Consider the following 26,998-nt stretch of genomic DNA (forward strand, 5'->3'; position numbering starts at 1 on the left):
AATAAAATAAAATAAAATAAAATAAAATAAAATAAAATAAAATAAAATAAAATAAAATAAAATAAAATAAAATAAAATAAAATAAAATAAAATAAAATAAAATAAAATAAAATAATATAAAATAAAATGAAATAAAATAAAATAAAATAAAATAAAATAAAATAAAATAAATTAAAATAAAATAAAAAAAATAAAATAAAATAATATAAAATAAAATAAAATAAAATAATAAAAATTTAAACCAGTGAAATAAAAAACAGTGAAATTTATTTTGTTTGTAATTTTTTTACGCATTCATGTTTGTTTTTTAACATTTCTGTCTGATCTACTATTTTCCGTTTCTTTACTTTTGTGCAAAACTAGTTACGTGAGAGCAATTTTCACAGTTTTCTGAGAGAAGAGGGAACTTCTCTCTTTTGCTACTTTACTATTAAAAAGGTAAAGGAACAAAGCTATAGCATTTACACAGATGCAGTCGGAGATGCCACAAACAACTATCGTGTAAATGTGTTTCTCGAAGAACATCGCCCATCTATAGCAGCTGAGAAATGTCAGCTGCAACAACAAACCAGAGTAGTTTTGGCTCAACTAAGCTCGGGATGGTGCAGCCATTTATATAGGCCAAGGATCGATGACACCATGCAAAATATCTGCCCAGCACGGGGCACAGGCCCGCAAGACACACTGAATCTCTTTAGCTGCCCTGCCAAGCATAGTCAAATAATTCCAGTAGCTTTTTGGCTACAAGGACCACAAGGACTACCTTCGATGGACATTTCATCCATTTAATCCAGGAATGTAAGTACCCCTTGAAAGTCTCATGGTTGCTGGAAACTTATGAAGACTGCGAGGGACGGATTTTTCTTTACAAATATATATTGTACATCCATATTCTCATTACGATACCTTCTGACATCCTCCTTATGGCCGTTTCTGATTTGTTTTATTTTAGCTAATTAATTTTTTTTGTCACATTCTTGTGGTATTTGATTTCCTACAACAACACTTGTGTGGGATTTTATTTACACAGCCTGGACATTTGATATGCACAAATGCCTACAACATGGCTTAAACTTCTTACCCCAGCACACAAAAAAGGCCAAAACAATAATAAACTCTTCAGTCAATGCTAATAAAACTGTTCATTTAAATAAATACTTTACAAAACTTCCAGACCTCTCAGATTGATGGTGCTGGAGATTGGTGATGCAAAAAAAAAAAAAAAAAAAAAAAAACAAAAAACAACAAAAACCGTTGAATCGTTCAAACATTTCAATTCACATTCTGCCACTCCTCAAATGAATGAATGATTAATGTCTTCAGCACCACCAACCAAAATCGAAGTCGCTGGTGATCATCGTGATGATGATGTCGATGATGGGCCGAAAGGAGAGGAGTTGAAATGCCATGAAGTCACAAAAAATAAACATTTCAAATGTAAAATTAACATAAAAACGTTTTTCTTTTAAACAAAAAACGATTTTGAAAACAAAACAAACATGAAAAACGACAAGTTTGCTTAGAATAAATCTTAGAAATGCAATAGTCACCAAAAATGAACGAGGAAAATTACACTGTGCGACAACAGCAAAAAAATAACAAGAAAAACTGAGTAGATGATGAAAGTAGAGCTAAAACTATGAAACACGTGTATCGGCGTTTTTAAAGTTTACATCGGAAAGTAACCAAAGTAGGCGGGGCAAGTTCCGCCCATTTCTAGTTTTTTTCGAAATATTCGAGTTAAGATATCTTGGAATCCTTGCATTTTAGGTATATAGTGTCTTTGGCAACTTTACAGAGGAGGATTGGGGAATATTTTTGTTAAAAATTTTAACCCTCATGCGGGTCATAAAAGGGGTATTTTTGGTCCTTTCTCGAAAATCTTTCAAAAACTCCTTTAAAATGTGATCATATCAAATCCAAATATTCTACAAAATTGTTCGCAACAAAATTTTACTATAGACCTCAGAATACATCAAATATGTAAATCTTATCTAATCGCCAGAAATCTCTAAAAATGAAAAACACATTTTAGGGTTAAAGTCGGACTTCATCTGACTTTATTTAAAATTGTCCCACAAAACATAATTTTAGAGAGATGAATTCAAAGACAAAATAATTCTTCGTCAAAATTCACTATGGGACACAAAATGTCTATTTACATTACATATCATAAAAATAGCAGTGTTTATTTTGCTGAAAAAAAACTTGAAAATATTTCCCAAATTTTTGATGAAATTTCTTCCCTTCTTTTTCGATTTGATACATGAAAGTAGTATGAAACTTGGTTCTAGGTGAAAAGTGTCAAAAGAATAAACCATATATCTAGGTGTAACATTGAATTAAAAAAATGGATTACAAATGTATATACATATATTATGATGAAATTATTTGTTTTAATTTTGGATTGTTAATTCTACATAATTCCATACTGGATCAAAATCTAACAAAATCCTTTACTTTTTGGGAATATTATTAAAAAAAGAAATGTTCCAAATGAAATTTCATTATGAGTCTCTGAATAAAAGAAATCTGTAACCATATCATATAACATTCTTAGAAGCCCTTGTTTTTGATATAGGGTTTAGGGCCATATTTTACAATTGTTATCCAGACTAGCAAAATGCCCGCTACTTCGTATGCGGAAAATGAATAATATACAAATAAAAATATATAATATGATGAACAGTGAAAATTTTGATGAACTAATATTTATTTGAATTGATATTTAATTTCATTTAAGTACTGTTCGTACACGTTTTGCTCGAATTTCGAAAAATACCTCTACATTTCTACAGCGGCCAACATTTTAAATTCTAGTTCATGGTTTATTAGACCGGTATGGGTATTTTGAAAATTTCATCCACATTTTCCAACCGAATTTTGGACTTTGTGATATCAAAATGTAGAAACCCTTTATTCAAAAGACGTTACCCTATATAACAGTTAATTTTTGAGACATTTTATTTTAGGCCTTTTTGTTCTCAGGGTGTAAAAACCTTCTTGTGATTTTCCGTTTTCAAATGAACTTACTATAACGTTCAGAATAGACAACAAAAATATAAACAATTTTGTTGAAAAGATACGCCTGACTTGTTGATTTCAGTACATTATTTAGAAAACTAATTCGTGTTAACATAAAATTCAGAATAATTTTTTTAAATTCAGGACCTTAGCTCAAATTTCACAGTTTTAACTCTACTTGTTCACCCAATGCCAATGGTATTACACGTAGGAACCTTTCATACATTTAAAGGTGGATTAAAATAAACCTTCTGATACTGATCCTCTGATCTCAACTCAGTGCTTCAATATTTAGTATTATTTAATACTTCTAGTACACTTATTGTACGACCACCTCTAACAATGAACCAGTACCAAACTTATTGCAACTTTTTCACACAATAATTATATAAGTCCAGCTTCAATGCTACACCCAACGTCAAATTTAATACCATTTAGTACATTTCCTATTTCTCAATAAATCAGCTAGCCCTCAGCATAATTTCAGAATGTCATTTCAAAAAATCCTTATCTAAACACCAACACAACCCTTATAAAACAATTCGAAATTTCACCTTTATCCCTTCTTGTAACACGAAACTGGTACCAAATTTAGTACTTATAATATGTATAAGTTTCAAAAATTACTTCTTTATATCCAAACCGCGATTTGGTATTTTTCGTATACACAATTTCCAAAACTTCCTCTCTATCTCCACTATAAACGCCAACTGCTATACTAATACCGAATTTCACAATTTCTGCTCTACCCTTTTACACGATAACAATTTGAACCAAATTCTGTGCCAGTTTCATGTAATTAAATTAATTGAGCTATCATGACCATTTAGTAATTTTTGTACACTTTGTACGTATATCCAGAACCACAACCTTACACACCAACAGCGGCTATAATATCAAATTTCTGGATTCCAGCTCTATTCATAATACAATTAATACTTTTCGTATGAAAATACGAATTTTAATTACTATCTCCCACAGTTATTCCGAATTTTTAAGGATTCCAACTCTATTCGTTAAGCCAAATCTAAATTGTACCAAATTTAGTACCATTTTGTACTTTTCGTAACCATAAGTACGAACTTCCAATGCTATCCCAGTCCTACACTCCAACAGTGATCTAAATTCCAAATTTCAGCTATCTCCGTTCACCCAAATTCAAATTATACCATATTTAGTACCATTTAGTACTTTTCGCACACATATGTACGAATTTCCAAAACCACCTCAAACCTACACTCCAACAGTAATCTTAATCCCAAATCCAAATTGTATCAAATTAAGTACCATTTAGTACTTTACGTACCCATAAGTACGAATAGTAAAGTTAATTCCTAATTTCAGGATTCCAACTCTATCTGTTCACCTAAATCCAAATTATACCAAATTTAGTACTTTACGTACCCATAAGTACGAATTTACAAAACTTCCTCAATCTTACACTTCAACAGTAATCTTAATTCCACTTTTAAGGATTCCAGCCATATCCGATTACCCAAATTGTACTAAATTTAGTACTTTCCGTACCCATAAGTACGAATTTCCAAAACTTCATTAATCCCTAACTCCATCAGTAATCTTAAATCCAAGTTTCAGAATTCCAGCTCTATCCGTTCACCGAAATCCAATTTGTATCAAATTTAGTACTTTCCGTACTTATAAGTACGAATTTCCAAAACTACCTCAATCTTACACTTCAAAAGTAAACTTAACTTCAAATTTCAGGATTCCAATTCTATCAGTTCACCAAATCCAAATTGTACCAAATTTAGTACATTTAGTACTTTACGTACCCATAAGTTCGAATTTCCAAAACTTCCACAATCCTATACTGGAACAGTAATCTTAATTCCATTTTTCAGGATTTCAGTCCTATCCGTGCAACCAAATCTAAATTTTGCCAAATTTAGTACCATTTAGTACCTTCCGTACGAATTTCAAAAACTATCTCAATACTACACTCCAAAAGTAATTTAATTACAAATTTCAGAATTCCAGCTCTATCCGACACTCAAATCCAAATTGTGCTAAATTTAGTACCATTTAGTACTTTTCGTACTCATAAGTATGAATTTCCAAAACTACCCCCATATCTCAATCGTAATCCAAATCCAAATTTCAGGATTCCAGCTCTATCCGTTCACCCAAATCCAATTTGTACCGAATTTAATACCATTTAGTACTTTTCGAACCCTACGAATTTCCAAAACTTCATCAATTTTTCACTCCATCAGTAATCTATTTCCAAAATTTCAGGTTTCCAGGTCTATTCGGTCACCCAAATACAAGATGTACTAAATTTAGTACAATTTAGTAATTTTCGTACACTTAAGTACCAATTTCCAAAACTACCCCCATATCTCAATCCTATACTCCGTCAGTAATCTTAATTCCAAATTTCAGGTTTCCTGCTCTATCTTTTCCCCAAAATATAAATTGTACTAAATTTAGTACCATTTACTTCTTTTCGTACACATGAGTACGAATTTTCTAAACCATTTCCTTTTATAAACACCACTTCACAACCTTCATTTACATACCAAATTCCATGTTTCTAGCTAAATCCGTTCAAAATATACTACTGGTACCAAATTTTGTGTCTTTTAGTACTTTTCGTACACTTAGAGGGCGAATTTCCAAAAACCCTTTGATACATCTTTCTAACTCTCCATCAGTTACCCTCATTCCAAATTTCAGAATTCTAGCTCTTTCCGTTTGCCTAATACAAAGGGTACCATATTTAGGACCTTTTAGTACTTTTAGTACCCTTCTAGGTCGAATTTCCAAAAACCCAACCTTATCTCACCCCTACACACCAACAGCAACCCACAGTCAAAATTTCAGCATTCTAGCTTCAGCGGTTTCGTCTGGGCGATGATATGCCAGTCAGTCACTCACTCATCACTAAGCTCTTTTATATGTATAGATAGTTTGACTATTTTTGAAACAATTTCTGTCATTGCATGTCGAATCGAATCTAAATGCTCGCTAAATTCATGCCTATAATTCTATATTATTTATAATAGGCCCAATTTCTTATTCAATTTAATTTTTTTTCGTCCCGCCAATACAGATAGAATAGAAAGCTTGAGCACTGAATGTGTTTACTACATACACATTTAATATTCTACTTAATAGACATCATTAAGGAAAGTCAAATCATTCATAAATGTAATGAATACTAACCTAATAACATAAGTAGTTGTTGAGAGCAACAACAAATCATTGATCTTTTTTATATATTCAACATGAATATAACTACTTATATTCATATTCCCGCTCCTAACAGAAACAACCGAACGATTAACAACAATGGCCGTGGTACTTATGTGCTCTATTGACCGATTTTAATTCAATTCATTGTGTTGGTTGTTTTTTCTTGTTCGTGCTCCTCTATTCCCGTCGTCTTTAACGTATTTACTATCATTATACGATGCCCTCCTGTTAGTCATCGCATCGATTTTCTTAAGCATCGTTGTCAATATCATCGCCCACTACCACCAGAGGAAGGAGGAAAAAAATATTAAAAAAAAAACTGGCAACCAGCTGAAGTATAAAGTACATTCCACGAATATTTCGTTCATTCAATTTTGTTCGAAAAGCCATTGTTTACTAGCAGACACGATTGACCATCATGTTTTGATGTTAGTTTGGTGGTTTCTTAACGTGTCTTTTTTTTTTTGTTCCTTACTTCTCATGAATGTTTTGTTGCTGTTCCAACAAGCTTAAGTTTTCCTTATATATAGTAAAGAATATATTCTAGTGTTGTAGATGTAGGTGAGTATGTGTGTATGTTTGTGGCTTGTACAAATTTACAACAATTACGGTTATATTCCCACACTCGTTACAACGAATGTATAGAAATTCGGTTTTATTTTGCTGGTTTGTTTATTCTTTTAGCCTCCATCATTGCATGGAGAGTGTGTTGTATTTAAGAGATCGTTTGTTACCAACAAGCTTAGGAGAAATAACCTTGGCTTCTCAAAGAAATATCGTAATCGCTAGAATGAGTTTTAACCACCGACATAGTCTGGAGGAAACCCATGTGGTCGGCCATGGCCTTTTGCTGTAGCATACATTTCAGAAAATATTCTCAAGTTTTTATAAACATCCTGAAATTAATCCTTAAAATCTGTTAAGACTGAAGTGTATCTAAGATCCCCTAGGTTCGTCCCACATAGCTTTATAACACTGTGCCACTAAATTCAATTTTTTTTTTTTCAAAATGATGGGAAAAACCGCGTAGATTATGAAAGTATAGCTAAAACAAGTAAAAAAGTATCAGTCGGCTTTGCCGACAGAGATATGCCTTAGCCCGTGTGGATTGAAATACTTTTTTTTCCAAAAAAAGCTTATGTATTTTGGGGAGTTTTCAAAATTTTGGGCGTATGAACCGACAAAAATTTGCGAGGGATATCGATAGATAGAGCTTTTGTACCATACTAGCCTACGAAAAACATAATATCGCTGTAAACAGGGTCACTAAGTAACCCCCGCTAAAAATATCCAAAGGATTCTCGAACGGACCCTTACCAAACAAAAATTTTGAACATTTGTGTGGTTGGTACCCCAAGGATTGGACCGATAAGGCCCAAATTTGAACATGAACTAAGTTCGGACAAAATATTTTGGTATCCAAAGTTTGGACAAAATCGTTTGCTCCGTTTGTGAGATATTGCGAATATTTTCGAACTTTTGCCGGGAGTTACCGGAAGGAGTGGACCTATAAGCACCACCTTCGAATTTGATATAATATTCGAAGAAATATTACGATATCCAAAGTGTGTACGAACTCAGTATTCGGTTCAAGTGACTACATATGGTGACATAGGGGTTTTTACACCTTTTGGACTGTTTTCTCAAGAAGTATGAACTTGTCAATTCAATTTGATATTCATAGTGTCCAATCACAACGACAATCTGGACAAAAATTGTAAAATATGACCCTAAACCCTATATCAAAAACAAGGGCTGCTAAGAATGTTATATGATATGGTAACCGATTTTTTTTTATTCGGAGACTCACAATAAAATTTCATTTGGAACATTCCTTTCATTAATAATGTACCCAAAAAGTAAAGGATTTTGCTAGATTTTGATCCAGTATGGAATTATGTAAAATTAAGAGTCCAAAATTAAAACAAATAATTTCATCCTAAAATATATACATTTGCAATCGATTTTTTAAGGAAATATTACACCTAGATATATGGTTTATTCTGAAACTCATACTATAATTTTGTGTTGAGATTTTCATCTTTTGACACTTGTCAACTCGAAAAAAGAAGGAAAAAAAAAATGGAAAATATTTTCATATTATTTCAGCAAAATTGATATTGATGTTTTCATGATACGTAATGTAAATAGACATTTCATTTTTTTTTTGCAACCCATCGTGAAATTTGACGAAGAATATTTTTGTCTTTGACGTCATCACAATTTTGAATAAACTCAGATTAAGTCCGACTTTAACCCTAAAACGTGTTTTTCATTTTAAAAGATTCCTGCCGATTACATAAGATTTACAGATTTGGATTATTCTAAGACATATAGTAAAATTTTATGGCGAACAATTTTGTACAATATTTGGATTTGATATGATCACATTTTAAAGGAGTTTTTGAAAGATTTGCGATAAAAGGATCAAAAAGAACGCTTTTATGACCCGCATGAGGATTAAAATTTTTAACAAAAATATTCCGCTACAGGCTTTTTTAAATAAAACTAGTTGTTTATTTCAATTTTGTTTTTATTATCCAATATTTCGATTGGAATCTCCAATCATCTTCAGGGAATTGAAAGAGAGTTTGGTTTAATTGCTTCCAAGAGCTTTCTTCAACTGAAGTTTGTCTCGTCTGTATTTGTTTACCGTGTGTCTATACATTTGAGCACAATTGTCTGTGTCTGCTTTGTAGTTCATTCTAATATCATTTGGAGTGTTTATGATGTGCAACATCTCTAGAGTGTAACGTTTGTTATAATTTGTCTCTTGAGCTAATATTTTAATATTGTTAAAATCAGGTGTGTGATCTGTTACGGCACAGTGGGCTGCTAATGCAGTTTTTTGTTCCAGGGGTTTGTTAGTGGATTTTTGGTCTGATCTGTGTCCCGATACTCGGGTCTTAAGCTTACTTTTAGTGGTGCCAACATATACTTTCTGGCATACGTTGGACTTGTCCCCTTTACAGTTAATTTGGTATACTATATTGGATTTATCCTCGTTCTTAATTTTATCTTTTAATTTACTGAAAACATTATGGAGGGTGTTATGGGATTTAAATGCCAGTTCATATCTGGAATCGTCATATATATTGGATGCTTTTATTCTTTCCGAGAAACCCCTTGTGTATGTCATTGTTTTGTAGATTTTTGGCTCCTTCTCTGTGGCTTGCGTTCTGTCTCTTTGTATTGCACGTGAAATCAAGTTGTCAATGGTTTTTATGGGAAAATTGTTTTTCCTAAGAATATTTTTAATTATTTTGATGTTCTCGATGTGGAAGTCGTTGTCGCTGATGTCTAGTACTCTCGTTATAAAATTCGTTGCTGTATTAATAATGGTTCTCCTAGGGTGTTTTGAGGTGAAGTTAATTAATCTACCCGATGCGGTGGGCTTTTGGTACCAGTTCACTTTAAGTTCATCACCATCTCTTATTACTATTGCGTCTAGGTATGGCAATCTGTTATCTACCTCAGTTTCCATCGTGAATTGGATTTGCGTGTTGAATGCATTTAGGGTGTCCAGGGTTGCCGTTATGTCTCTTTTCTTTATTATAGCGAAGATGTCGTCGACGTATTTAGTCAAAATTCGTGGCTTCGTCTCCATCTTTTGTATTGATGAGTCCAATAACTTTTCCATCACGATGTCTGCCAATACTGGTGAAGCCGGAGAACCCATTGGCATGCCTTTGTTTTGTTTATAAACCTTGTCGTCATAGCTGAAGTATCGTGTATCCTTTATACACAGTGTCAATATTTCCATAAAAAGTTCCTTTGGTATCTCTGTGTGAGTCCGTATAATATCCCATTTATCTTCAATAGCGTTTAAAGCTATATTTATCGGAATACTGGGGAACAAAGATACCACGTCAAATGATATTAGGACTTCGTCCGAGTTGATTTTAATGTTCTTGATTTTGTTCTTAAAGTCCTTTGCATCCTTTACATTGTATGTTGAATTGATTGTTAGGTGTTTTAAGATATTGACAATATATTTACATAATCCTATTGCTGGGGAGTTCACTGTTGAGCATATAGGTCTAAGTGGAATTCCGGCTTTGTGAATCTTGGGCAACCCATAGAATCATCACTGAATCGGAAAAATATAAATTGACTACTAAAACGGCAGTGGCACCACGATTCTATGGGTTGCCCAAGATTCACAAAGCCGGAATTCCACTTAGACCTATATGCTCAACAGTGAACTCCCCAGCAATAGGATTATGTAAATATATTGTCAATATCTTAAAACACCTAACAATCAATTCAACATACAATGTAAAGGATGCAAAGGACTTTAAGAACAAAATCAAGAACATTAAAATCAACTCGGACGAAGTCCTAATATCATTTGACGTGGTATCTTTGTTCCCCAGTATTCCGATAAATATAGCTTTAAACGCTATTGAAGATAAATGGGATATTATACGGACTCACACAGAGATACCAAAGGAACTTTTTATGGAAATATTGACACTGTGTATAAAGGATACACGATACTTCAGCTATGACGACAAGGTTTATAAACAAAACAAAGGCATGCCAATGGGTTCTCCGGCTTCACCAGTATTGGCAGACATCGTGATGGAAAAGTTATTGGACTCATCAATACAAAAGATGGAGACGAAGCCACGAATTTTGACTAAATACGTCGACGACATCTTCGCTATAATAAAGAAAAGAGACATAACGGCAACCCTGGACACCCTAAATGCATTCAACACGCAAATCCAATTCACGATGGAAACTGAGGTAGATAACAGATTGCCATACCTAGACGCAATAGTAATAAGAGATGGTGATGAACTTAAAGTGAACTGGTACCAAAAGCCCACCGCATCGGGTAGATTAATTAACTTCACCTCAAAACACCCTAGGAGAACCATTATTAATACAGCAACGAATTTTATAACGAGAGTACTAGACATCAGCGACAACGACTTCCACATCGAGAACATCAAAATAATTAAAAATATTCTTAGGAAAAACAATTTTCCCATAAAAACCATTGACAACTTGATTTCACGTGCAATACAAAGAGACAGAACGCAAGCCACAGAGAAGGAGCCAAAAATCTACAAAACAATGACATACACAAGGGGTTTCTCGGAAAGAATAAAAGCATCCAATATATATGACGATTCCAGATATGAACTGGCATTTAAATCCCATAACACCCTCCATAATGTTTTCAGTAAATTAAAAGATAAAATTAAGAACGAGGATAAATCCAATATAGTATACCAAATTAACTGTAAAGGGGACAAGTCCAACGTATGCCAGAAAGTATATGTTGGCACCACTAAAAGTAAGCTTAAGACCCGAGTATCGGGACACAGATCAGACCAAAAATCCACTAACAAACCCCTGGAACAAAAAACTGCATTAGCAGCCCACTGTGCCGTAACAGATCACACACCTGATTTTAACAATATTAAAATATTAGCTCAAGAGACAAATTATAACAAACGTTACACTCTAGAGATGTTGCACATCATAAACACTCCAAATGATATTAGAATGAACTACAAAGCAGACACAGACAATTGTGCTCAAATGTATAGACACACGGTAAACAAATACAGACGAGACAAACTTCAGTTGAAGAAAGCTCTTGGAAGCAATTAAACCAAACTCTCTTTCAATTCCCTGAAGATGATTGGAGATTCCAATCGAAATATTGGATAATAAAAACAAAATTGAAATAAACAACTAGTTTTATTTAAAAAAGCCTGTAGCCGAACGATACCTAAAACACAAACTTTCAAGCAAGGCAAACAATATTCACTTCAAAAAAAATATTCCCCACATCCTTCTCTGTAAAGTTGCCAAAGACACTATATACCTAAAATGCAAGAATTCCAAGATATTTTAACTCGAATATTTCGAAATAAACTAGAAATGGGCGGATCTTGCCCCTCCTACTTTGGTTACTTTCCGATGTAAACGTTAAAAACGCCGATACACGTGTCTCATATTTTTAGCTCTACTTTCATAATCTTTTCAGTTTTTCCCATCATTTTGAAAAAAAAATTAATTTTGTTGCCCAGTGTAATTATTGGTTTGATGGTCGCTCAAAAAAATATTCCTTATTTTGTCCATTCGTAATAGAATTTGGAGCTTTTGAGTCATTATGTTAGAAACGGTGGTCTTGTCCAAGAAAAACCAGTAAGGAAAGGATCAAAGTCGGGCGGGGCCGACTATATGGTACCCTATACCACTGTGAATAGTTAACATATATATGTGGGAGCTAAATCCATATGTGAACAGATTACGATATAATTTGGCACATATATTTCTAGACCAAACACCGTCACACATTCCAAATTTCATCAAAATTAGACATATTGGACATATGGTGCATCAAATACATTAAATCGGGCCAAAATATATATGGGAGCTATATCCAAATCTGAACCGATTTTGATATTATTTGGCACACTTATTTCTAGACCGAATTTCGTCACACATTCCAAATTTCATCGAGATCGGACATATATACCGTCTTTCGTGCACCAAATACCAAAAATCGGCTGAAAATATATATGGGAGCTATATCCAAATCTGAACCGATTTCGATGTAATTTGGCACATTTATCTAAAGACCTAATTCCATCACACATTCAAAATTGCATCAAAATTGGACAGATACAGCGTGTTTGGTGCATCAAATACCTCAAATCTGCCGAAAATATATATGGGAGCTATATCCAAATCTGAACCGATTTTGCTAATATTTGGCACACTTATTTCTAGACCAAATTCAGTCACACATTCCAAATTCCATTGAGATCGGACATATATAACGTCTTTCGTCCACCAAATACAAAAAATCGGCCGAAAATTTATATGAGAGCTATATCCAAATCTTAACCGATTTTGATATAATTTTGCACATTTATCTATAGACCTAATTCCGTAACACATTCCAAATTTCATCAAAATTAGACAGATACACCGTGTTTGGTGCATCAAATACTTCAAATAGGGCGAAAATATATATGGGAGCTATATCCAAATCCGATCCGATTTTAATATTATTTGGCACATTTATCTATTGACCTTATTCCATCACACATCCCCAATTTCATGAAAATTGGACAGATACAGCGTGTTTGGTGAATCAAATACCTCAAATTGGCCGAAAATATATATGGGAGCTATATCCAAATCTGAAACGATTTTCACCAAAAGCTATACATAGCGTTCTTCATTAGGCTAAACAAATGATCTTCCCTATATCGAAGAATAAATGTGACCTGTACGTTGCGAACGGACGGACGGACATGCATAAATCGACTCAGGAAGTGATACTATGCATATCGCTAGAAGGAACTATGGGTCTATCTCTTTTCCTTAGGCATGTTACATACAAATGCACTAACATATAATACCCTTACCACAGGGCGGTGCAGGGTATAAACATTATATCGCTAAAAGCAGGCCCACAAGGGATACCTTCGGTAACAATTTCAAAACTATTCTCGAACAGACACCGAACTGCACAAAACGAAAATTTTGAACTTTTGTGATTATTATTAATTTAAATTTTTGTGATTATAATTAATTTGTTTGTATTTCCCTCGAAAAAAAAAAAAATACCATAGTAACAAACATCGCGAGGATTACCGGCTGCAAGTAATTTCACAAAAATTTAGAACATTTGAGGAGTACCGATCTCGCCCTCTTCGAACTTGATACAAGTTTGGATACAATATCACAAGGTGCATGGTTTGGACCAAAGAGCCTGGAACGAATTTTGTCCAAACTTATTTACGGTCCAAAATCATTATTTCGATTTCTGATCATATCAAAATGAATATACCCTTGTTAGCCTGAAGCTCTCAGCCACGAGCATTTTTATGTACATTTCCGAAGACTTTACTGAAAAAGTTTATGGTATTTACTCTCCCTTAAGGAAATCAATTTAACAACAATTTTTGATACCTATTAGGAATGCGAAATCTCTAGTTCACTATATGGTCGATCCGATTTACTGTGGATCATTTTGATTTGTGTTCATAATATTTTATATTTCTCAAAAACTTAAAACAAACAATAAATAATAAAAGTAAAAGTTACTAATACTATTCTTGCAATTTATCTTTTATTGATGAATGTATAAATAAATAATAAAAGAAATGAAAAATAAAAAAACAAACTTACCCGTTAGTGGATTAACTTGAAATGAACTATTTGCCGACAATAAACTATATCTGATGGCCGCATTCTCGCCCAAATCCAAATCAGTAGCACCAATAACCCCCACCAATGAGCCACTTCGCATGTTCTCCTCAATGCTGAATTCATATGACGAACGTAAAAACCGAGGATCATTATCGTTGGCATCCAGTATGCGAACCACAACACGTGTGCTAGTTTGGGCCGGTGGTGAACCATTATCGCTGGCCACCACATGCAGTTCATAATGATCACGTGTTTCGCGATCCAATGGCGAACGTAAATAAATCCAACCGCTATTTGGATAAATGCCAAATATTTGGTAAATTTGATTATCCCCCGCCACGGATGAGGCGGAGGGGGAGTTGGATAAAGTGGTACCTGTGGAGGATGAAAGTAACTTTTTGCCGTTGTTGTTGTTATTCTGTTTCTTGGCATTTTTCATGAGGGTAACATTTCCTGACTGCAATTGGTTGTTGTTGGTGATAATGCGATAAGTGATGCGAGCATTGTTACCGGTATCTGCATCTACAGCTGTCACTTGTACAATCTGCAAAAAAATTAGAGAGCAACAGAAAGAGAAATTAAACATTTACAACATGTTGCTGCTGATGATGACGATGATGAAGAGGAGTTATGTTTAAATGTTTGTTTTTTTTTTGTTTTGTGGCAAATCTATTTAAATTTCCTTGTGTGAGAGTGTTTTTGGGGTTTCAAATCCTTCGTTGTCCATTAGACAGTTAACAAAAATTAAACTTTCACAATGTTTTAGCTAAAAAAGAAACGAAAATTTGTGTTTCGATTTAATTTCGAATAACAACGGAAAAACGAAGGAAAACAAATCATAGTACACAAGACACGTTGTTCGTTTGTTGCAAATTCGTGATAATGTGTAAAGTAGGAGTAACAGCCACTTGTCGTCTATTTCTGCTGTTAAGCCATTTGGAAAGCGAACCTTGTTAGTGTATGCAGTGTATTTTTGCAATCGAATGTAAATCCTTGTTGGCCATAACGTAGCTGAGATCGTGGTTTCATTAAAGAAATAGTAATACATTTTACTCTCTACGCCCATTTAATTTATTTATTTAGCTGCAAGGTATTTTATTTTAATTGCAAATGTTTTTTGATTACGTTTTGATTATCGGCGGTCCTGATGTGGAAATTACAAGTTGACAAATTTATTTCTTTAAGATAATGAAGTAATCGCTTGAAACAAAAAGTGCAAATTATCCACAATCATTTCCGGGGAAATTCAGTAATTCACAAAATTTCCAAACGACTCAAATTACAGACCTTTAGGGGGTTTTCTACCTATAGATGATCTTCTTGAAGGGCTTTTGTATACACAAATAATTCTTAGGTATTTCTGTAAATAGCTGATCTAGTTTCCTGTAAATAAACACAGCTTCAAAAGACTGTTATACACCGGAACCTACCACCGATCTACTGCAGGCTTTCTAAACAGTATTAACATTCAGTAGGTAACGTCCAACCAAAGAGCTGATTTAATTTAAATAGAAGTCCAGTACCAGATAGGTGAGATAGGGCGTGGTAATATCTCAGGAATTCTGTAACCTCCATGTGAGGAATATAAGATATCACCACTTCTACTGCTGACATGCGACCACTCCCTGAACAAAATGATCGCTGATGTCCTGATTCCGACCATAAACTATTGGATGAAATGTTAGATAGAAAGTCGTCCACGTAAGCCGTTGCTTTGGTAAGATCATATGAAGGAAAACGGTACTCAAGTCATGGGCTAAACACTTTCAGGAGAGATTTTCATGATATAGAGAGAGAAGCAGAAAGTTATAAACAGGATCTGGTAGTATTGAGTAGTATAGAATTGGCCTCCATTCTTGGTAAACTAGGACCACAGGATACGAAACATATTTTACTGTCAGCTAAAACCACTGAAAGGTCTCCAGAGTCTTTAAAGACTCTGCCAGACAGCCAAGTTTACAGAATTTTTTGATTTTGGGCAGAGAAGAACTAATGTAACGCGACAAAATGTTCACGTACATAATTCAACAACTGTTATCCTTACCATACAGAACCAGCCATCCAATAACAAAGCTGCACTACGTCATTACTACCCACCCGCAACGCAACGTCACAACATGCATTGTCTTTGCTCACAACAAATAATTCTCATTTAATTCATACTCCAAACCACTGAAGTATTTCAGAAATGCTTGAGAAGAGGGAGCTTACTACTGCTGGGTGTTAGCTACAGGGATTGGAACAAAAGACTGGGCTTAAATGTCGTTTAGGGACACATCTCGAAAATGTTTAGAGTAAATAGCCCTTGGCATCCTGAATACAAGGATATATAATTTTCCGGGGGAAATTCCATCCTTCCCGAGATATGGGTCTTGACATTTTACAATTCTAACGTGGGCAATATGGGCATCGTTTTAAAGCCGAAGGCTGTCTACTTAAGAACACTTTCAATTTAAAAGAGAGTTTTGATCGCGTAGCCCAATAATAACTTAATAAATTATTATATATCTACTGTAAAAATTTCAGACCGATCCCAGAGGTGTCCATAAACAACATGAAGGTGTTGCAAGTACGAAATTTCCCAAATGTCAAGACCCATATCTCGGAAAGTATGGACTTCGCCCGGAAAATTATATATCGTTGGAATCAGGGTCCCAAAGGCTACCTATGGTAAACATTTTGGACCGATCCGAGAGGTGCCTCTAAACGACACTTGTTCAAAAGACTGTTCTAAATTCGCCGACATACACCTCGGTGTTATAGCGTTGGGAATACTTTTTGAGGGCTTCCCATTAAGTTGTGATAGCTAATATACAGGGCTTTCGAGTCAGCTGTTCCACAGGGCCATCGGGTCAACTATTCCACTGGGGCGTCGAGTCAACTATTCCACTGGGCCTTCGAATCAGCTGTTCCACAGGGCCTTCGAATCAGCAGTTCCCATGGGGCTTCGGGTAAGCTGTTCCACAGGGCCTTCGAGTCAGCTGTTCCACAGGGCCGTCAGGTCACCAGTCCCACAGGGCCTTCGGGACAACTTTTCCGTAGTTAGAAACCAGTAGCGCATGGTAGAAATTAGACCATAACGCTAGATTATACCTGAACCCATCGTGTCCCGAGCATCAACAACCGCACGCCGAACCCCATCGTGTTCCCGAACACCGAATACATCGTGTTCCCGAGCATCAACAGCCGAACCCATTGTATTCCCGAACATCACCAGCCGAACCCATTGTATTCCCAAACATCAACAGCCGAACACATTGTATTCCCGAACATCAAGAGCCGAACGCCGAACCCATCGTGTTTCTGAGAATCGTGTCCCCGATTATCTACGGCCGAACATCAAATCAGCAACCGCTTAGCTTCCCGAGCCGTTAGAGCAAACATAACCACCAACGAATCGTCTATAGCAGAACTCGCCGACTCATCGCTAACACCCCAGCTGCAAAAGCCCCATCAAGTCTGCCTGAACTATCTTCACACACCATGATCAATCCTAATCTATACCCATGTTTTTATCGCATTTAAACACAAGTAGATTGTAAACTATTATTTAACAAATAAAGAACCCGATTTAGCTCCAACGAAAGGGAGAATACTATTCTTCTAATTTCGTAAGTTTTAGCGGGTGCTTATGGAGACTCTGGGCGGGACTGAATTTACCCCAGCTGACGAAAAAACTGAATTTCTCGATAAAAAACAATTTCCGTTGCTACAACAGTTTGTGAAGTAGGAGATGAAGGATGATGCAATGGTCCTGACCGGCTTTAATATGGCAATGCTCAGGATTTTTCAGTGTCTCTTTTTTATTTCAAGTGGATACTGACCTCTCTGTGGTGTCACCTGGGAACTGCCTTTATCAGCCGTTAATGTTATTAAGACAACATGCGCCGCGTGGTCGGCTTATTAACGAACCGCTATAAAAAGAATCCTACTAAAAAAATCAAGGAAAAATATTTACAAACCCCCCTAAAAAGCGACACTAGTGGATGGTCGAGTACACGTGTGCTCTACAAACAATAACAACGCATGGCGCATGTTTGAGGTATAGTGGGAAAAGGAGAGAGATGAATCGTCTTTTCCACAGGAAAACGGAAGAAATGGAAAAGCAACAGTGCAAAAGAGGAGCTACCAGATCCAGAATGAAGTCCGAAATTCTACAGGCATATCCATCCCCGTGTACTAGCAAGGTAATCGGGTTTTGGATGCAGACATTATGCTCAGGATATGGAAATAACATATTTCCAAACTGTCGGTATGTAATACTAGGCTTACCCTAAGAGCTGCTCAAAACCAGAGGCGACACACTGATAAGGTGTATAAACAGCTAGCTGGCACCATCTGGCAGGAAGAACGATTACCCGACTGGTGGAACTTGAACTTCCTGTGTCCAGTCCACAAGAAAGGAGATAATACTATATAATTGGGCCGTACCAATGCGGCTTTGGACCTGGCAAATCCACTTTTGAACCTGCTGCAAATTTTAGAGAGGGCCCAAGAGATGCAGGTCAAAACCTATCACATGCTGTCGATTAAATGGTCTTCGACGCCCCTCTTATTTTTAAAGGTATTCCAAGCCATGACAGAATTTGTTATTTGTTATTATTTGGCTTTGTAATATGACTTTAACTGATACACGACCCTCAGTTAAAATAGGAAAGAAACTCTCCGAAAGTTCAGTACCAAAAGAGGCTTCAAAGATTTCATCCTGCAGGAAAACGTTATAAGAGATGCACGATACACATCAATAGCCACCTGTTACTTGCTTATTCTGACGGCATGGAAATCATGAGTCGATCAAGTAAAAAAGTTGAAGGAAAATATGGTAAAGTGAGTCAGGCTGTAAACGGCGAAAAGACAAAGTTGATGGTCCATAAAATTCTGACCTACTGTGGAAGTTGGTTCCTATAATTTAAAGACTTCGACTAGCTCGGCACCGCCATAACATCAGTTGGAAAATAAAAAAGAAGAATAGCGTTGGCCAACAGATGCTATTTCGGCTTAAGTAAGAAGTTTAAAAACAAAGCCACATCTCGTCAAACAAAAATAAAACTTTACAATAGACTGATAATATACGTGCTAATGAATGGTTCTGGTGACTGGGTACTTGCACAAGCTGTAACGACGAATGTCGCCACGCTCCTTTTCGTCTACACCCATTGAAAATGTTCGTTATAAAATATTATTTTGTCGACTGAATTAACCCAATCACTGCGGTGGTTCCATATGGAACCACTTGTGTTATTTTACTTTTTGGAAGAAAAAATCCACATATTGAACATATTTATATTAATATTAGAATTTTCTAACAGTAAAGCATTACAGCTGTCTATTTGCCTTCTATATTTCGGTCATTTGGGTTCCAATTCTTGTCCCAGAAGCAGGATAAAGTGAAAAAATATGCATTTCTTCACAAAACCTTCGCAGGGATTGGGTTAACTAGCCGTTAGGTTCACTGACCTACCAAGTCAAAGCCACACATCACGGTTATCCTTACCAACAAGAGCCTTAAATAAATTATTTAGTGGGTAATGGTACCACGTGACTTTTCTTATAAAAGGGCTGAAGAAATTAGAAGGGGTATCAGTCTACGAACATTTGAACTACAAGCAAACAGTGTACAGTGCGCGAATTCAATCCGAGTATCCACGAATAGGAAATCCGAGATGCCGGAGTACTTGTGTTTACCCAGGTAGCCTCTATAGCGAGGACTTGGAAGTCTTAGCCGACAAAGATTTATGTAATAATACGTATATGTACATAGTCAATCTACGCAATCGGCAGTAAAAACAAGTAAAAAAGTGTCAGGCATTGCCGACAGATATATACGCTCAGCCAATGTGAAGTGAAATTTTCACCTACAGACAGATCGAATGTATTCAGAATTTTGTGGCCTTCTTTGGACATTTGAACTTGCCGACAAAAATGTGGATTAGGAATTAACTGCACTAAGACACAAATGTTGAACTTTTGAGGGTGAGGTAGCCTTAGGGAGGACCGATATGGGTCATTTTAGAAGTTAATCTAAATTTTGACAACATATTAGGAGATCCAAAGTTTGGACCAAATTGGTTGCCCCATTCAAGTGATATCGTCCTAGCATTTTAGTGATACTTTTAAATATTGGGGAGAAGTACCGGATGTTGTGGACCGGTATTGCCCCATTAAACTAAGTTTGGATATAATATGACGAAGACCAAATCGGTTGAACAGTTCGAGAGTTATCGTGCTCTACGACCGCCACATATGGTGACATTTTTTTCGGGCTCTTTTCCCATGATATATGGACTTGCCCCTAAAAAAACTTTAACTGTCGTAATGGAGGTAGCGAATGCAAATAGCTTCAACAAAAATCAAAGCGATTCGAGAGCAGGTCCTAAACTGAACTTTTCCGAAATTTTGTGTGGGAGGTACCCGAAGGCGTGGACCGATTGAGTGCGATGTGCAAAGTATGGACCAAGTCGGTTATTCCCTTCAAGAGTTATCGTGGGCACAAATTTTCCGAACATTTTGTGAGGGAGGTACCGGAAGGAGTGGACCGTTATTACCCATCTTCGAACTTAAACTAAGTTTGGACAAAATATTGCGATAGCCAACTTTTGGACCAAATCGGTACATCCGTTCGAGAGTTATCGTGCGCTCCAGCCAGCCAGACAGACAGACGGACGGACATTACTAAATAGACTCCAAATTGTCTGAAACACATATCGTCCAAACATACTTAGGTTCTAAAACCATTATTTCGATGAGGCACATTTTGCCCGTATGAAAGTGTATATACCCTCGTTATCATAAATGCTGAGGGTATAATTAAAGCCACAAATGTGTTAAAACCCAAATAAAACGTGTTGTTACACTCTCAGTCACTTTTTATAAATTTATGTGAGAAACTCTGACTCCTCGAGAGGTATCCCAGCAATCAGAGGGAACTTGTAATGTCATTTTATATCCTCAGCATATAGGTTAACGAGAGTATGTACATATTAAATCCATAAAAATGTCCTGTCCATCCGTTAGTCTGTCTGATTGGAGAGCACGATAACTCTCGAACGGAGTAATCGATTGAGCCCAAATTTTTATATCCAAATATTTTTACTAAACATAGTTTAAGTTCGAAGTTGGAAAATATCAATACCTCACAAAAAAAAAAAATAAAAAATGTTCACTTAAATGTGGCTCAAGATACTCTCGAAGAGGTAACCGATTTGGTTCAAACATTGCACATCGTAATACTGTTTAAAAAATAGATCAGTGTTGTGTCGTAAATGTTTACACTAACTTAAGAAGTTCAATATCAAAATTTGACGAAAGTTTATATATTTAATAAATTATACCTGAAGATGTTGGGAAACACCAACGAAACATCGGATAAAAAATGAAATAAAATTATCTTTATTTTTCATTAACAAACAAAGACCTTAAAGCCCAATAAGTCAACGTCTTGACAATTAAAATAATTTAGGTCTTTGGAAAATTTACTTTTTAATATCATTACCCTGCTTCAGTTGCATTACGTAGCTTTTGTTTATTATTTTTTCTCTCATTATTTCAATGACATTTACCTTTTTCGCTCAAAATTAAGGGATATTGTATCTTTACTTCAGAATTTCTTTCCAAGCGCATAACATTCATGATCTGCTTTCTTGTGTGATACCTACTTTATTCCCTAATTGTGATGGGGGAAGAGGGTTTAAGTTATGTTTTTTTTTTTTCTTTCCTGCCCCCAATCATGGATTTGAGTTTTTTTTTCAAAACTGTTATTTAAATTCATAGTAGAGTATTTTATTTTTTGTACAATTAACCTATTTTGACCGTTGGCGTATGTTTATGTCCCACAGCCTCATCGTGGTTGCCAGCCAGCATTACTTTCTTCTTGACTATGGCACGGGTAATTGTGTGGTGGGGAGTTTAGTGTGTTAGACAACATTGAGGGGAGTTGGAAACTTCGTTTAACAACATTGGCTAAGATGGGGCCAAACAACGGCAGCAAAAGAAACAACAACAACAATAATAGAGATTAAAATCGTGTCTAGAGAGAGGCCATAGAGGAAAAATGCGAAGAAAAAGGATTTGTCGTGTTGTACTATTTTGCTTTGTTGTTGGCCATGTGAATTTTATTGCAAAAACACCCCGAAAAAAATTGGTTAAATAGCAAAAGCCATCACCGCCAACTAGCTTAAAAGTCAAAGATTTTTTTCTCTTTTGGTTAAATGAACAAGAATTGCAGCACAATTTTTTGAAAATCCCCGTAGAAAAAATTTGCCAAAGGAAAGTTAGGGCTGTTTTTCTTCCATTCGGATATGATGCCTTTGTTATCTGTGTAACTGTGTGTTTGTGTCTTTTCTTGTGGTTAACTGTGTGGTTTCTTTGTTTTGATTTTTTGTTGGTTTGTTTCGTTTGTTTCCTTAACCAAATTGGGGTTAAGTGACTTTCAAATTTTCACTTTAGTTGGAGTTACATTCGACCAAATGCACAAGACCAAAAAAACACAAACGCTATGAATATCTTGGTTTCATAATGAAATCTTTCTTTCATTCTACGAATTGTACAAAAATGAATTTGTTAATGTCTTGTACTAAATTAGTATTTTTGTCTAGTAGTTGTTGTTATAATTTGTTTGAGTGGCTGTTATTGAGTTTTTTTTATGAAAGGAAAAAATGTTTTGGTTCTTAATAGAAATGTCAATTTTTTCATTAAAGCTGAGAATGGAATTGTAAGGTCGCTGTGACAAAAGAAAAATAATAAATGTTTGAAAGGTATGCAATATTGGGGCAGGTAGATGACTTTGGGCAAATCTACAACTTTTTAATACTTACTGTTATTTGCTTGTAATTTTTAATCTTCATTTAGGTTATATTTAGACATTTCTTCCCTCCTGACATCATATTTGGACAGCTCTGTGTCCATAGACCAAAATATCGCCCTTCTACTCAGCCTCACTTGTGACCAAACTTAATTAAAACATTCCTACTTTTTCCAATCCAAAATTATTGTTTTTTTTTTCTGTTGCTTTGTACAATTAAAATGACATAGCTAATAAACATTTTGAACAAACAAACAAGCACCCAAAATGCCCACTGGTTTTAATTGAAAAATTAAATCTCATTGTATTTGAATATAACGCAAAAAATAGCAGCAGAAAATATCTCAAACAGGTCCGTTTCAGCACACGCTATAAAATAACAACCAAAATTACAAAAAAAAAAATACAAACAGCAAAGGAATGTTAAAGCCAACTTAAATGAGAGAGGGGACACCAAAAGACGCCTGTCTAACATAAATCACTCAACAATGTTGCCGCTGCTACTGCCGTTGCTGTTGCAGCAGGCAATACAGCTGAGAGTTTTAAACATCATTCCAATGATTGACTTGGGGTATGGGACATGTTGACATGTCTGGTTTTGGAATACAAAAGCTTAGGAAAGAAAAAAACAACTACAATCAAATTAAAAGGCAAAAGTTTATGTTGTGCGGAGTGGAAGAAATGTTAGTACCCTACTTGGGACTAATTTACCAGAAATCCTTAATTTTTTTCATTAGAAAGAGTTTGGGGAATTAGTAACTTATAATAAAGGGAGCAGGGGTGACGTAGGGGATGGAAGCAACGGTCCTGACTGGCTTTAACATGGCAAAGACCAGGATTTATCTTGGTCCCTCTTTCATCTCAAGTGGACACTGACCTCCCCGTGGTGTCACCTGGGGAACTGCCTTTAACATCCGGTAAAGGTAGTGAGCTAACATGTGCCGCGCGTTGACCCATAAGAACGTTAAAAACTTGGGTTTGGGCGTCGGGTTAGTAACCCTCCCCTAGAAAAAACAGCCTACTATGAAAAAACGAAAGAAAAGAAAAACAAACCCTTCCAAAGTTGACGAACCCCGCAAACGTTTTAAGGACCATGATCTGTGAATCTGCACCTGGAATGTTCGCACTCTTTATAGAGAAGGTGCAGTCTTCGCATTGGCAGACGTACTTGAAAAGTACAAGGCCGATATTACTGCCATACAGGAAATACGATGGATTGGGAAAGGCGTCACAACAACACCTAAAGGTGACGCACTGTATTATAGCTGCCATGACGTAAAGCATGAGTTTGGTTGCGGATTTGTAGTTAGTCGCAGACTAAAACATCTGGTATCCAGCAATTAAAATAAAAGCTAAATTCTTCAACATCAGCTTTATTTGCGCTCATGCTCCCACTGAAGAAAAGGCCGAACAGACCAAAGATATATTTTACGAGCGCTTAGAAGAAACATATGACCGTTGCCCTGCCCATGACATTAAAATCATTCTAGGCGATTTTAATGCCAAAATTGGAAAGGAGAATATCTTTGGCCCAACAGTCGGGAAATTCAGTCTCCACAGTGAAACATCTGACAATGGTATGAGACTGATAGACTTTGCAGCTGCAAAAACATGGTAGTTAGCAGTACCAGATTTAATCATCTCGATATTCATAAGGGCACCTGGCTGTTCCAGATCAGAAAACAAGAAATTGAAATGATCATGTTGTGATAGATGGAAGACATTCATCGAGCGTGTTGGATTTACGATCGTTCCGAAGCGCAAACATTAATTCGGACCACTACCTTGTTGCAGTAAAGGTACGTACCCGTCTAAACGTTGCAAATAAAGCACGAACAGACACAACGCGGAAGTTGGACATCGATAGGCTGCAAACACAACAGATAGCCACAGCATATTCCACACAACTAGCCCAATTGCTTAGAGGTAGTTTACACTATATATCAATGTCATATGACACGAAATAAAAACATTCCATATCTACCCACGGAGGCAATGTGGAGAAGCAATTTTATTATATTTTTGTTGGGGTGGACGCACAGAATAAATGGCGTAAGGAAAACTTCAATATTCCACATATTAGTGAATATTTAACGATGGAAAATTTCATGTCATATGACATTTACATATAGTGTAAACTACCCCTTAACGCGAGCACTCCTTGTCCCGATAACATAACAACACAATGACAAAATGTTGCCCACTCCATGCAAACAGCCGCAAAATCCATACTTGGATTCATAAGACCTCCACAAAGGAATTCATGGTATGACCAGGAGTGTCGTGCTGCTACCGAAGAGAAAAATGCAGCTTACAGAGCTACTTTACAATCAGTAGCAACGTAGCGCACGAGAGAGATATCGGGAGAAAAGGAGAGAAGAGAAACGTCTTTTCCGCAAGAAAAAGAGAGAAATGGAAAAGCGGGAGTGTGATAAAATCGAGATATACAGAAGCCAGAATGAAGTCCGAAAATTCTACCAAAGAGTGAAGCATCAAACTGATGGCTTTGGTACAGGCATATCCTCCTGTAGAGACCAGCAAGGTAATCTGGTAACAAATACAGATAGCGTGCTCAGGATATGGAAGGAACATTTCTCAAATCTGCTGGTATCCAATAGTAGCGAAGACGATGATACCACAGATCCAATCCCAGAAGATGGTATAGAATGTATACCGCCCGGCCATGATGAGGTAAAAACAGCAATCAACCGACTGAAGAATAATAAAGCAGCAGGAGCCGATGGCTTACCAGCCGAGCTGTTTAAAACCGTAGGCGATACGCTGATGAGGTGTATGCATCAGTTAGTTTCCCTCTATCTGGCAGGAAGAACGCGTACTCGACGATTGGAACCTGAGCATCCTGTGTCCCGTCCATAAGAAAGGAGATAAGACTTTATGCTCTAACTATAGGGACATAAGTCTTTTCCCTATCGCATACTAGAGAGTGTCAGGGACATTGTGCAAACGACTAATGCCCATGGTCAACGAAATAATTGGACCGTACCAATGAGGCTTTAGACCTGACAAGTCACCATTGACCAGATATTTACCCTGCGGCAAGTCCTGCTAGAAAAAGGTATACGAGAGGCAAACGTCAAAAGAAGTGGCACAATCTACACCAATAGCCACATTTTACTTGCTTATGCTGATGCTATAGACATCATGGGACGATTAGTAAAAGAAGTAACCGATACCTTTATGAAGGCCGAAGGAGAATCTTCTAAAGTGGGTCTGGCGGTAAACGGCGAGAAGACCAAGCTGATGGTGTCGACGCGCAATGCGTCCATAGAGATCGGGCCAACTGTTGACATTGGAACCTACAATTTTGAGGTAGTTAAAGACTTCGTCTACCTCGGCACTGCCATAAACACAACAAACAACATCAGTTGGGAAATAAGGAGAAGAATTGTATTGACCAACAGATGCTACTATGGTTTATGTAAGCAATTTAAAAACAAATCCACATCTCGTCAAACAAAAATAACACTATACAAAACGCTGATACTACCCGTGCTAATGCATGGCTCCGAAGCATGGGTACTTGCGCAAGCAGAATTGGTAGGCCAAGGAATAGATGGCGCAAACAAGTGGATGATGAGATGAAAAGGCGCGGTATTCCAGAGTGCGAAGCAACAAATAGAGAGGAATGGAGATCTCTTCTTAGTTCGGCCTATAGAACAAATGTTCTGTAATGGGCCAGCTAAGTAAGTATGTAAGTAAGTATTTCGACATGCAAAACAAATTTAGATATTTTTCGAAATTACGTTAGAG

General features: G+C 36.1%; 1 protein-coding gene across 1 annotated transcript in view; it reads right to left on the bottom strand.

Moving 5' to 3' along the window:
• ds (dachsous cadherin-related 1) overlaps positions 1 to 26,998 on the bottom strand; it is a 644,900-nt gene that overhangs the window by 89,284 nt on the left and 528,618 nt on the right. Inside the window, exon 7 of the mRNA XM_073971174.1 lies at positions 14,407 to 14,971. Coding sequence (XP_073827275.1) covers positions 14,407 to 14,971 — 565 coding nt within the window. The remainder of the gene's footprint in view (positions 1 to 14,406; positions 14,972 to 26,998) is intronic.

The sequence above is a fragment of the Musca autumnalis genome, unplaced genomic scaffold (assembly GCF_047663935.1).
Source record: "Musca autumnalis isolate F117 unplaced genomic scaffold, ASM4766393v1 scaffold_2, whole genome shotgun sequence".
Lineage (NCBI taxonomy): Eukaryota > Metazoa > Arthropoda > Insecta > Diptera > Muscidae > Musca > Musca autumnalis.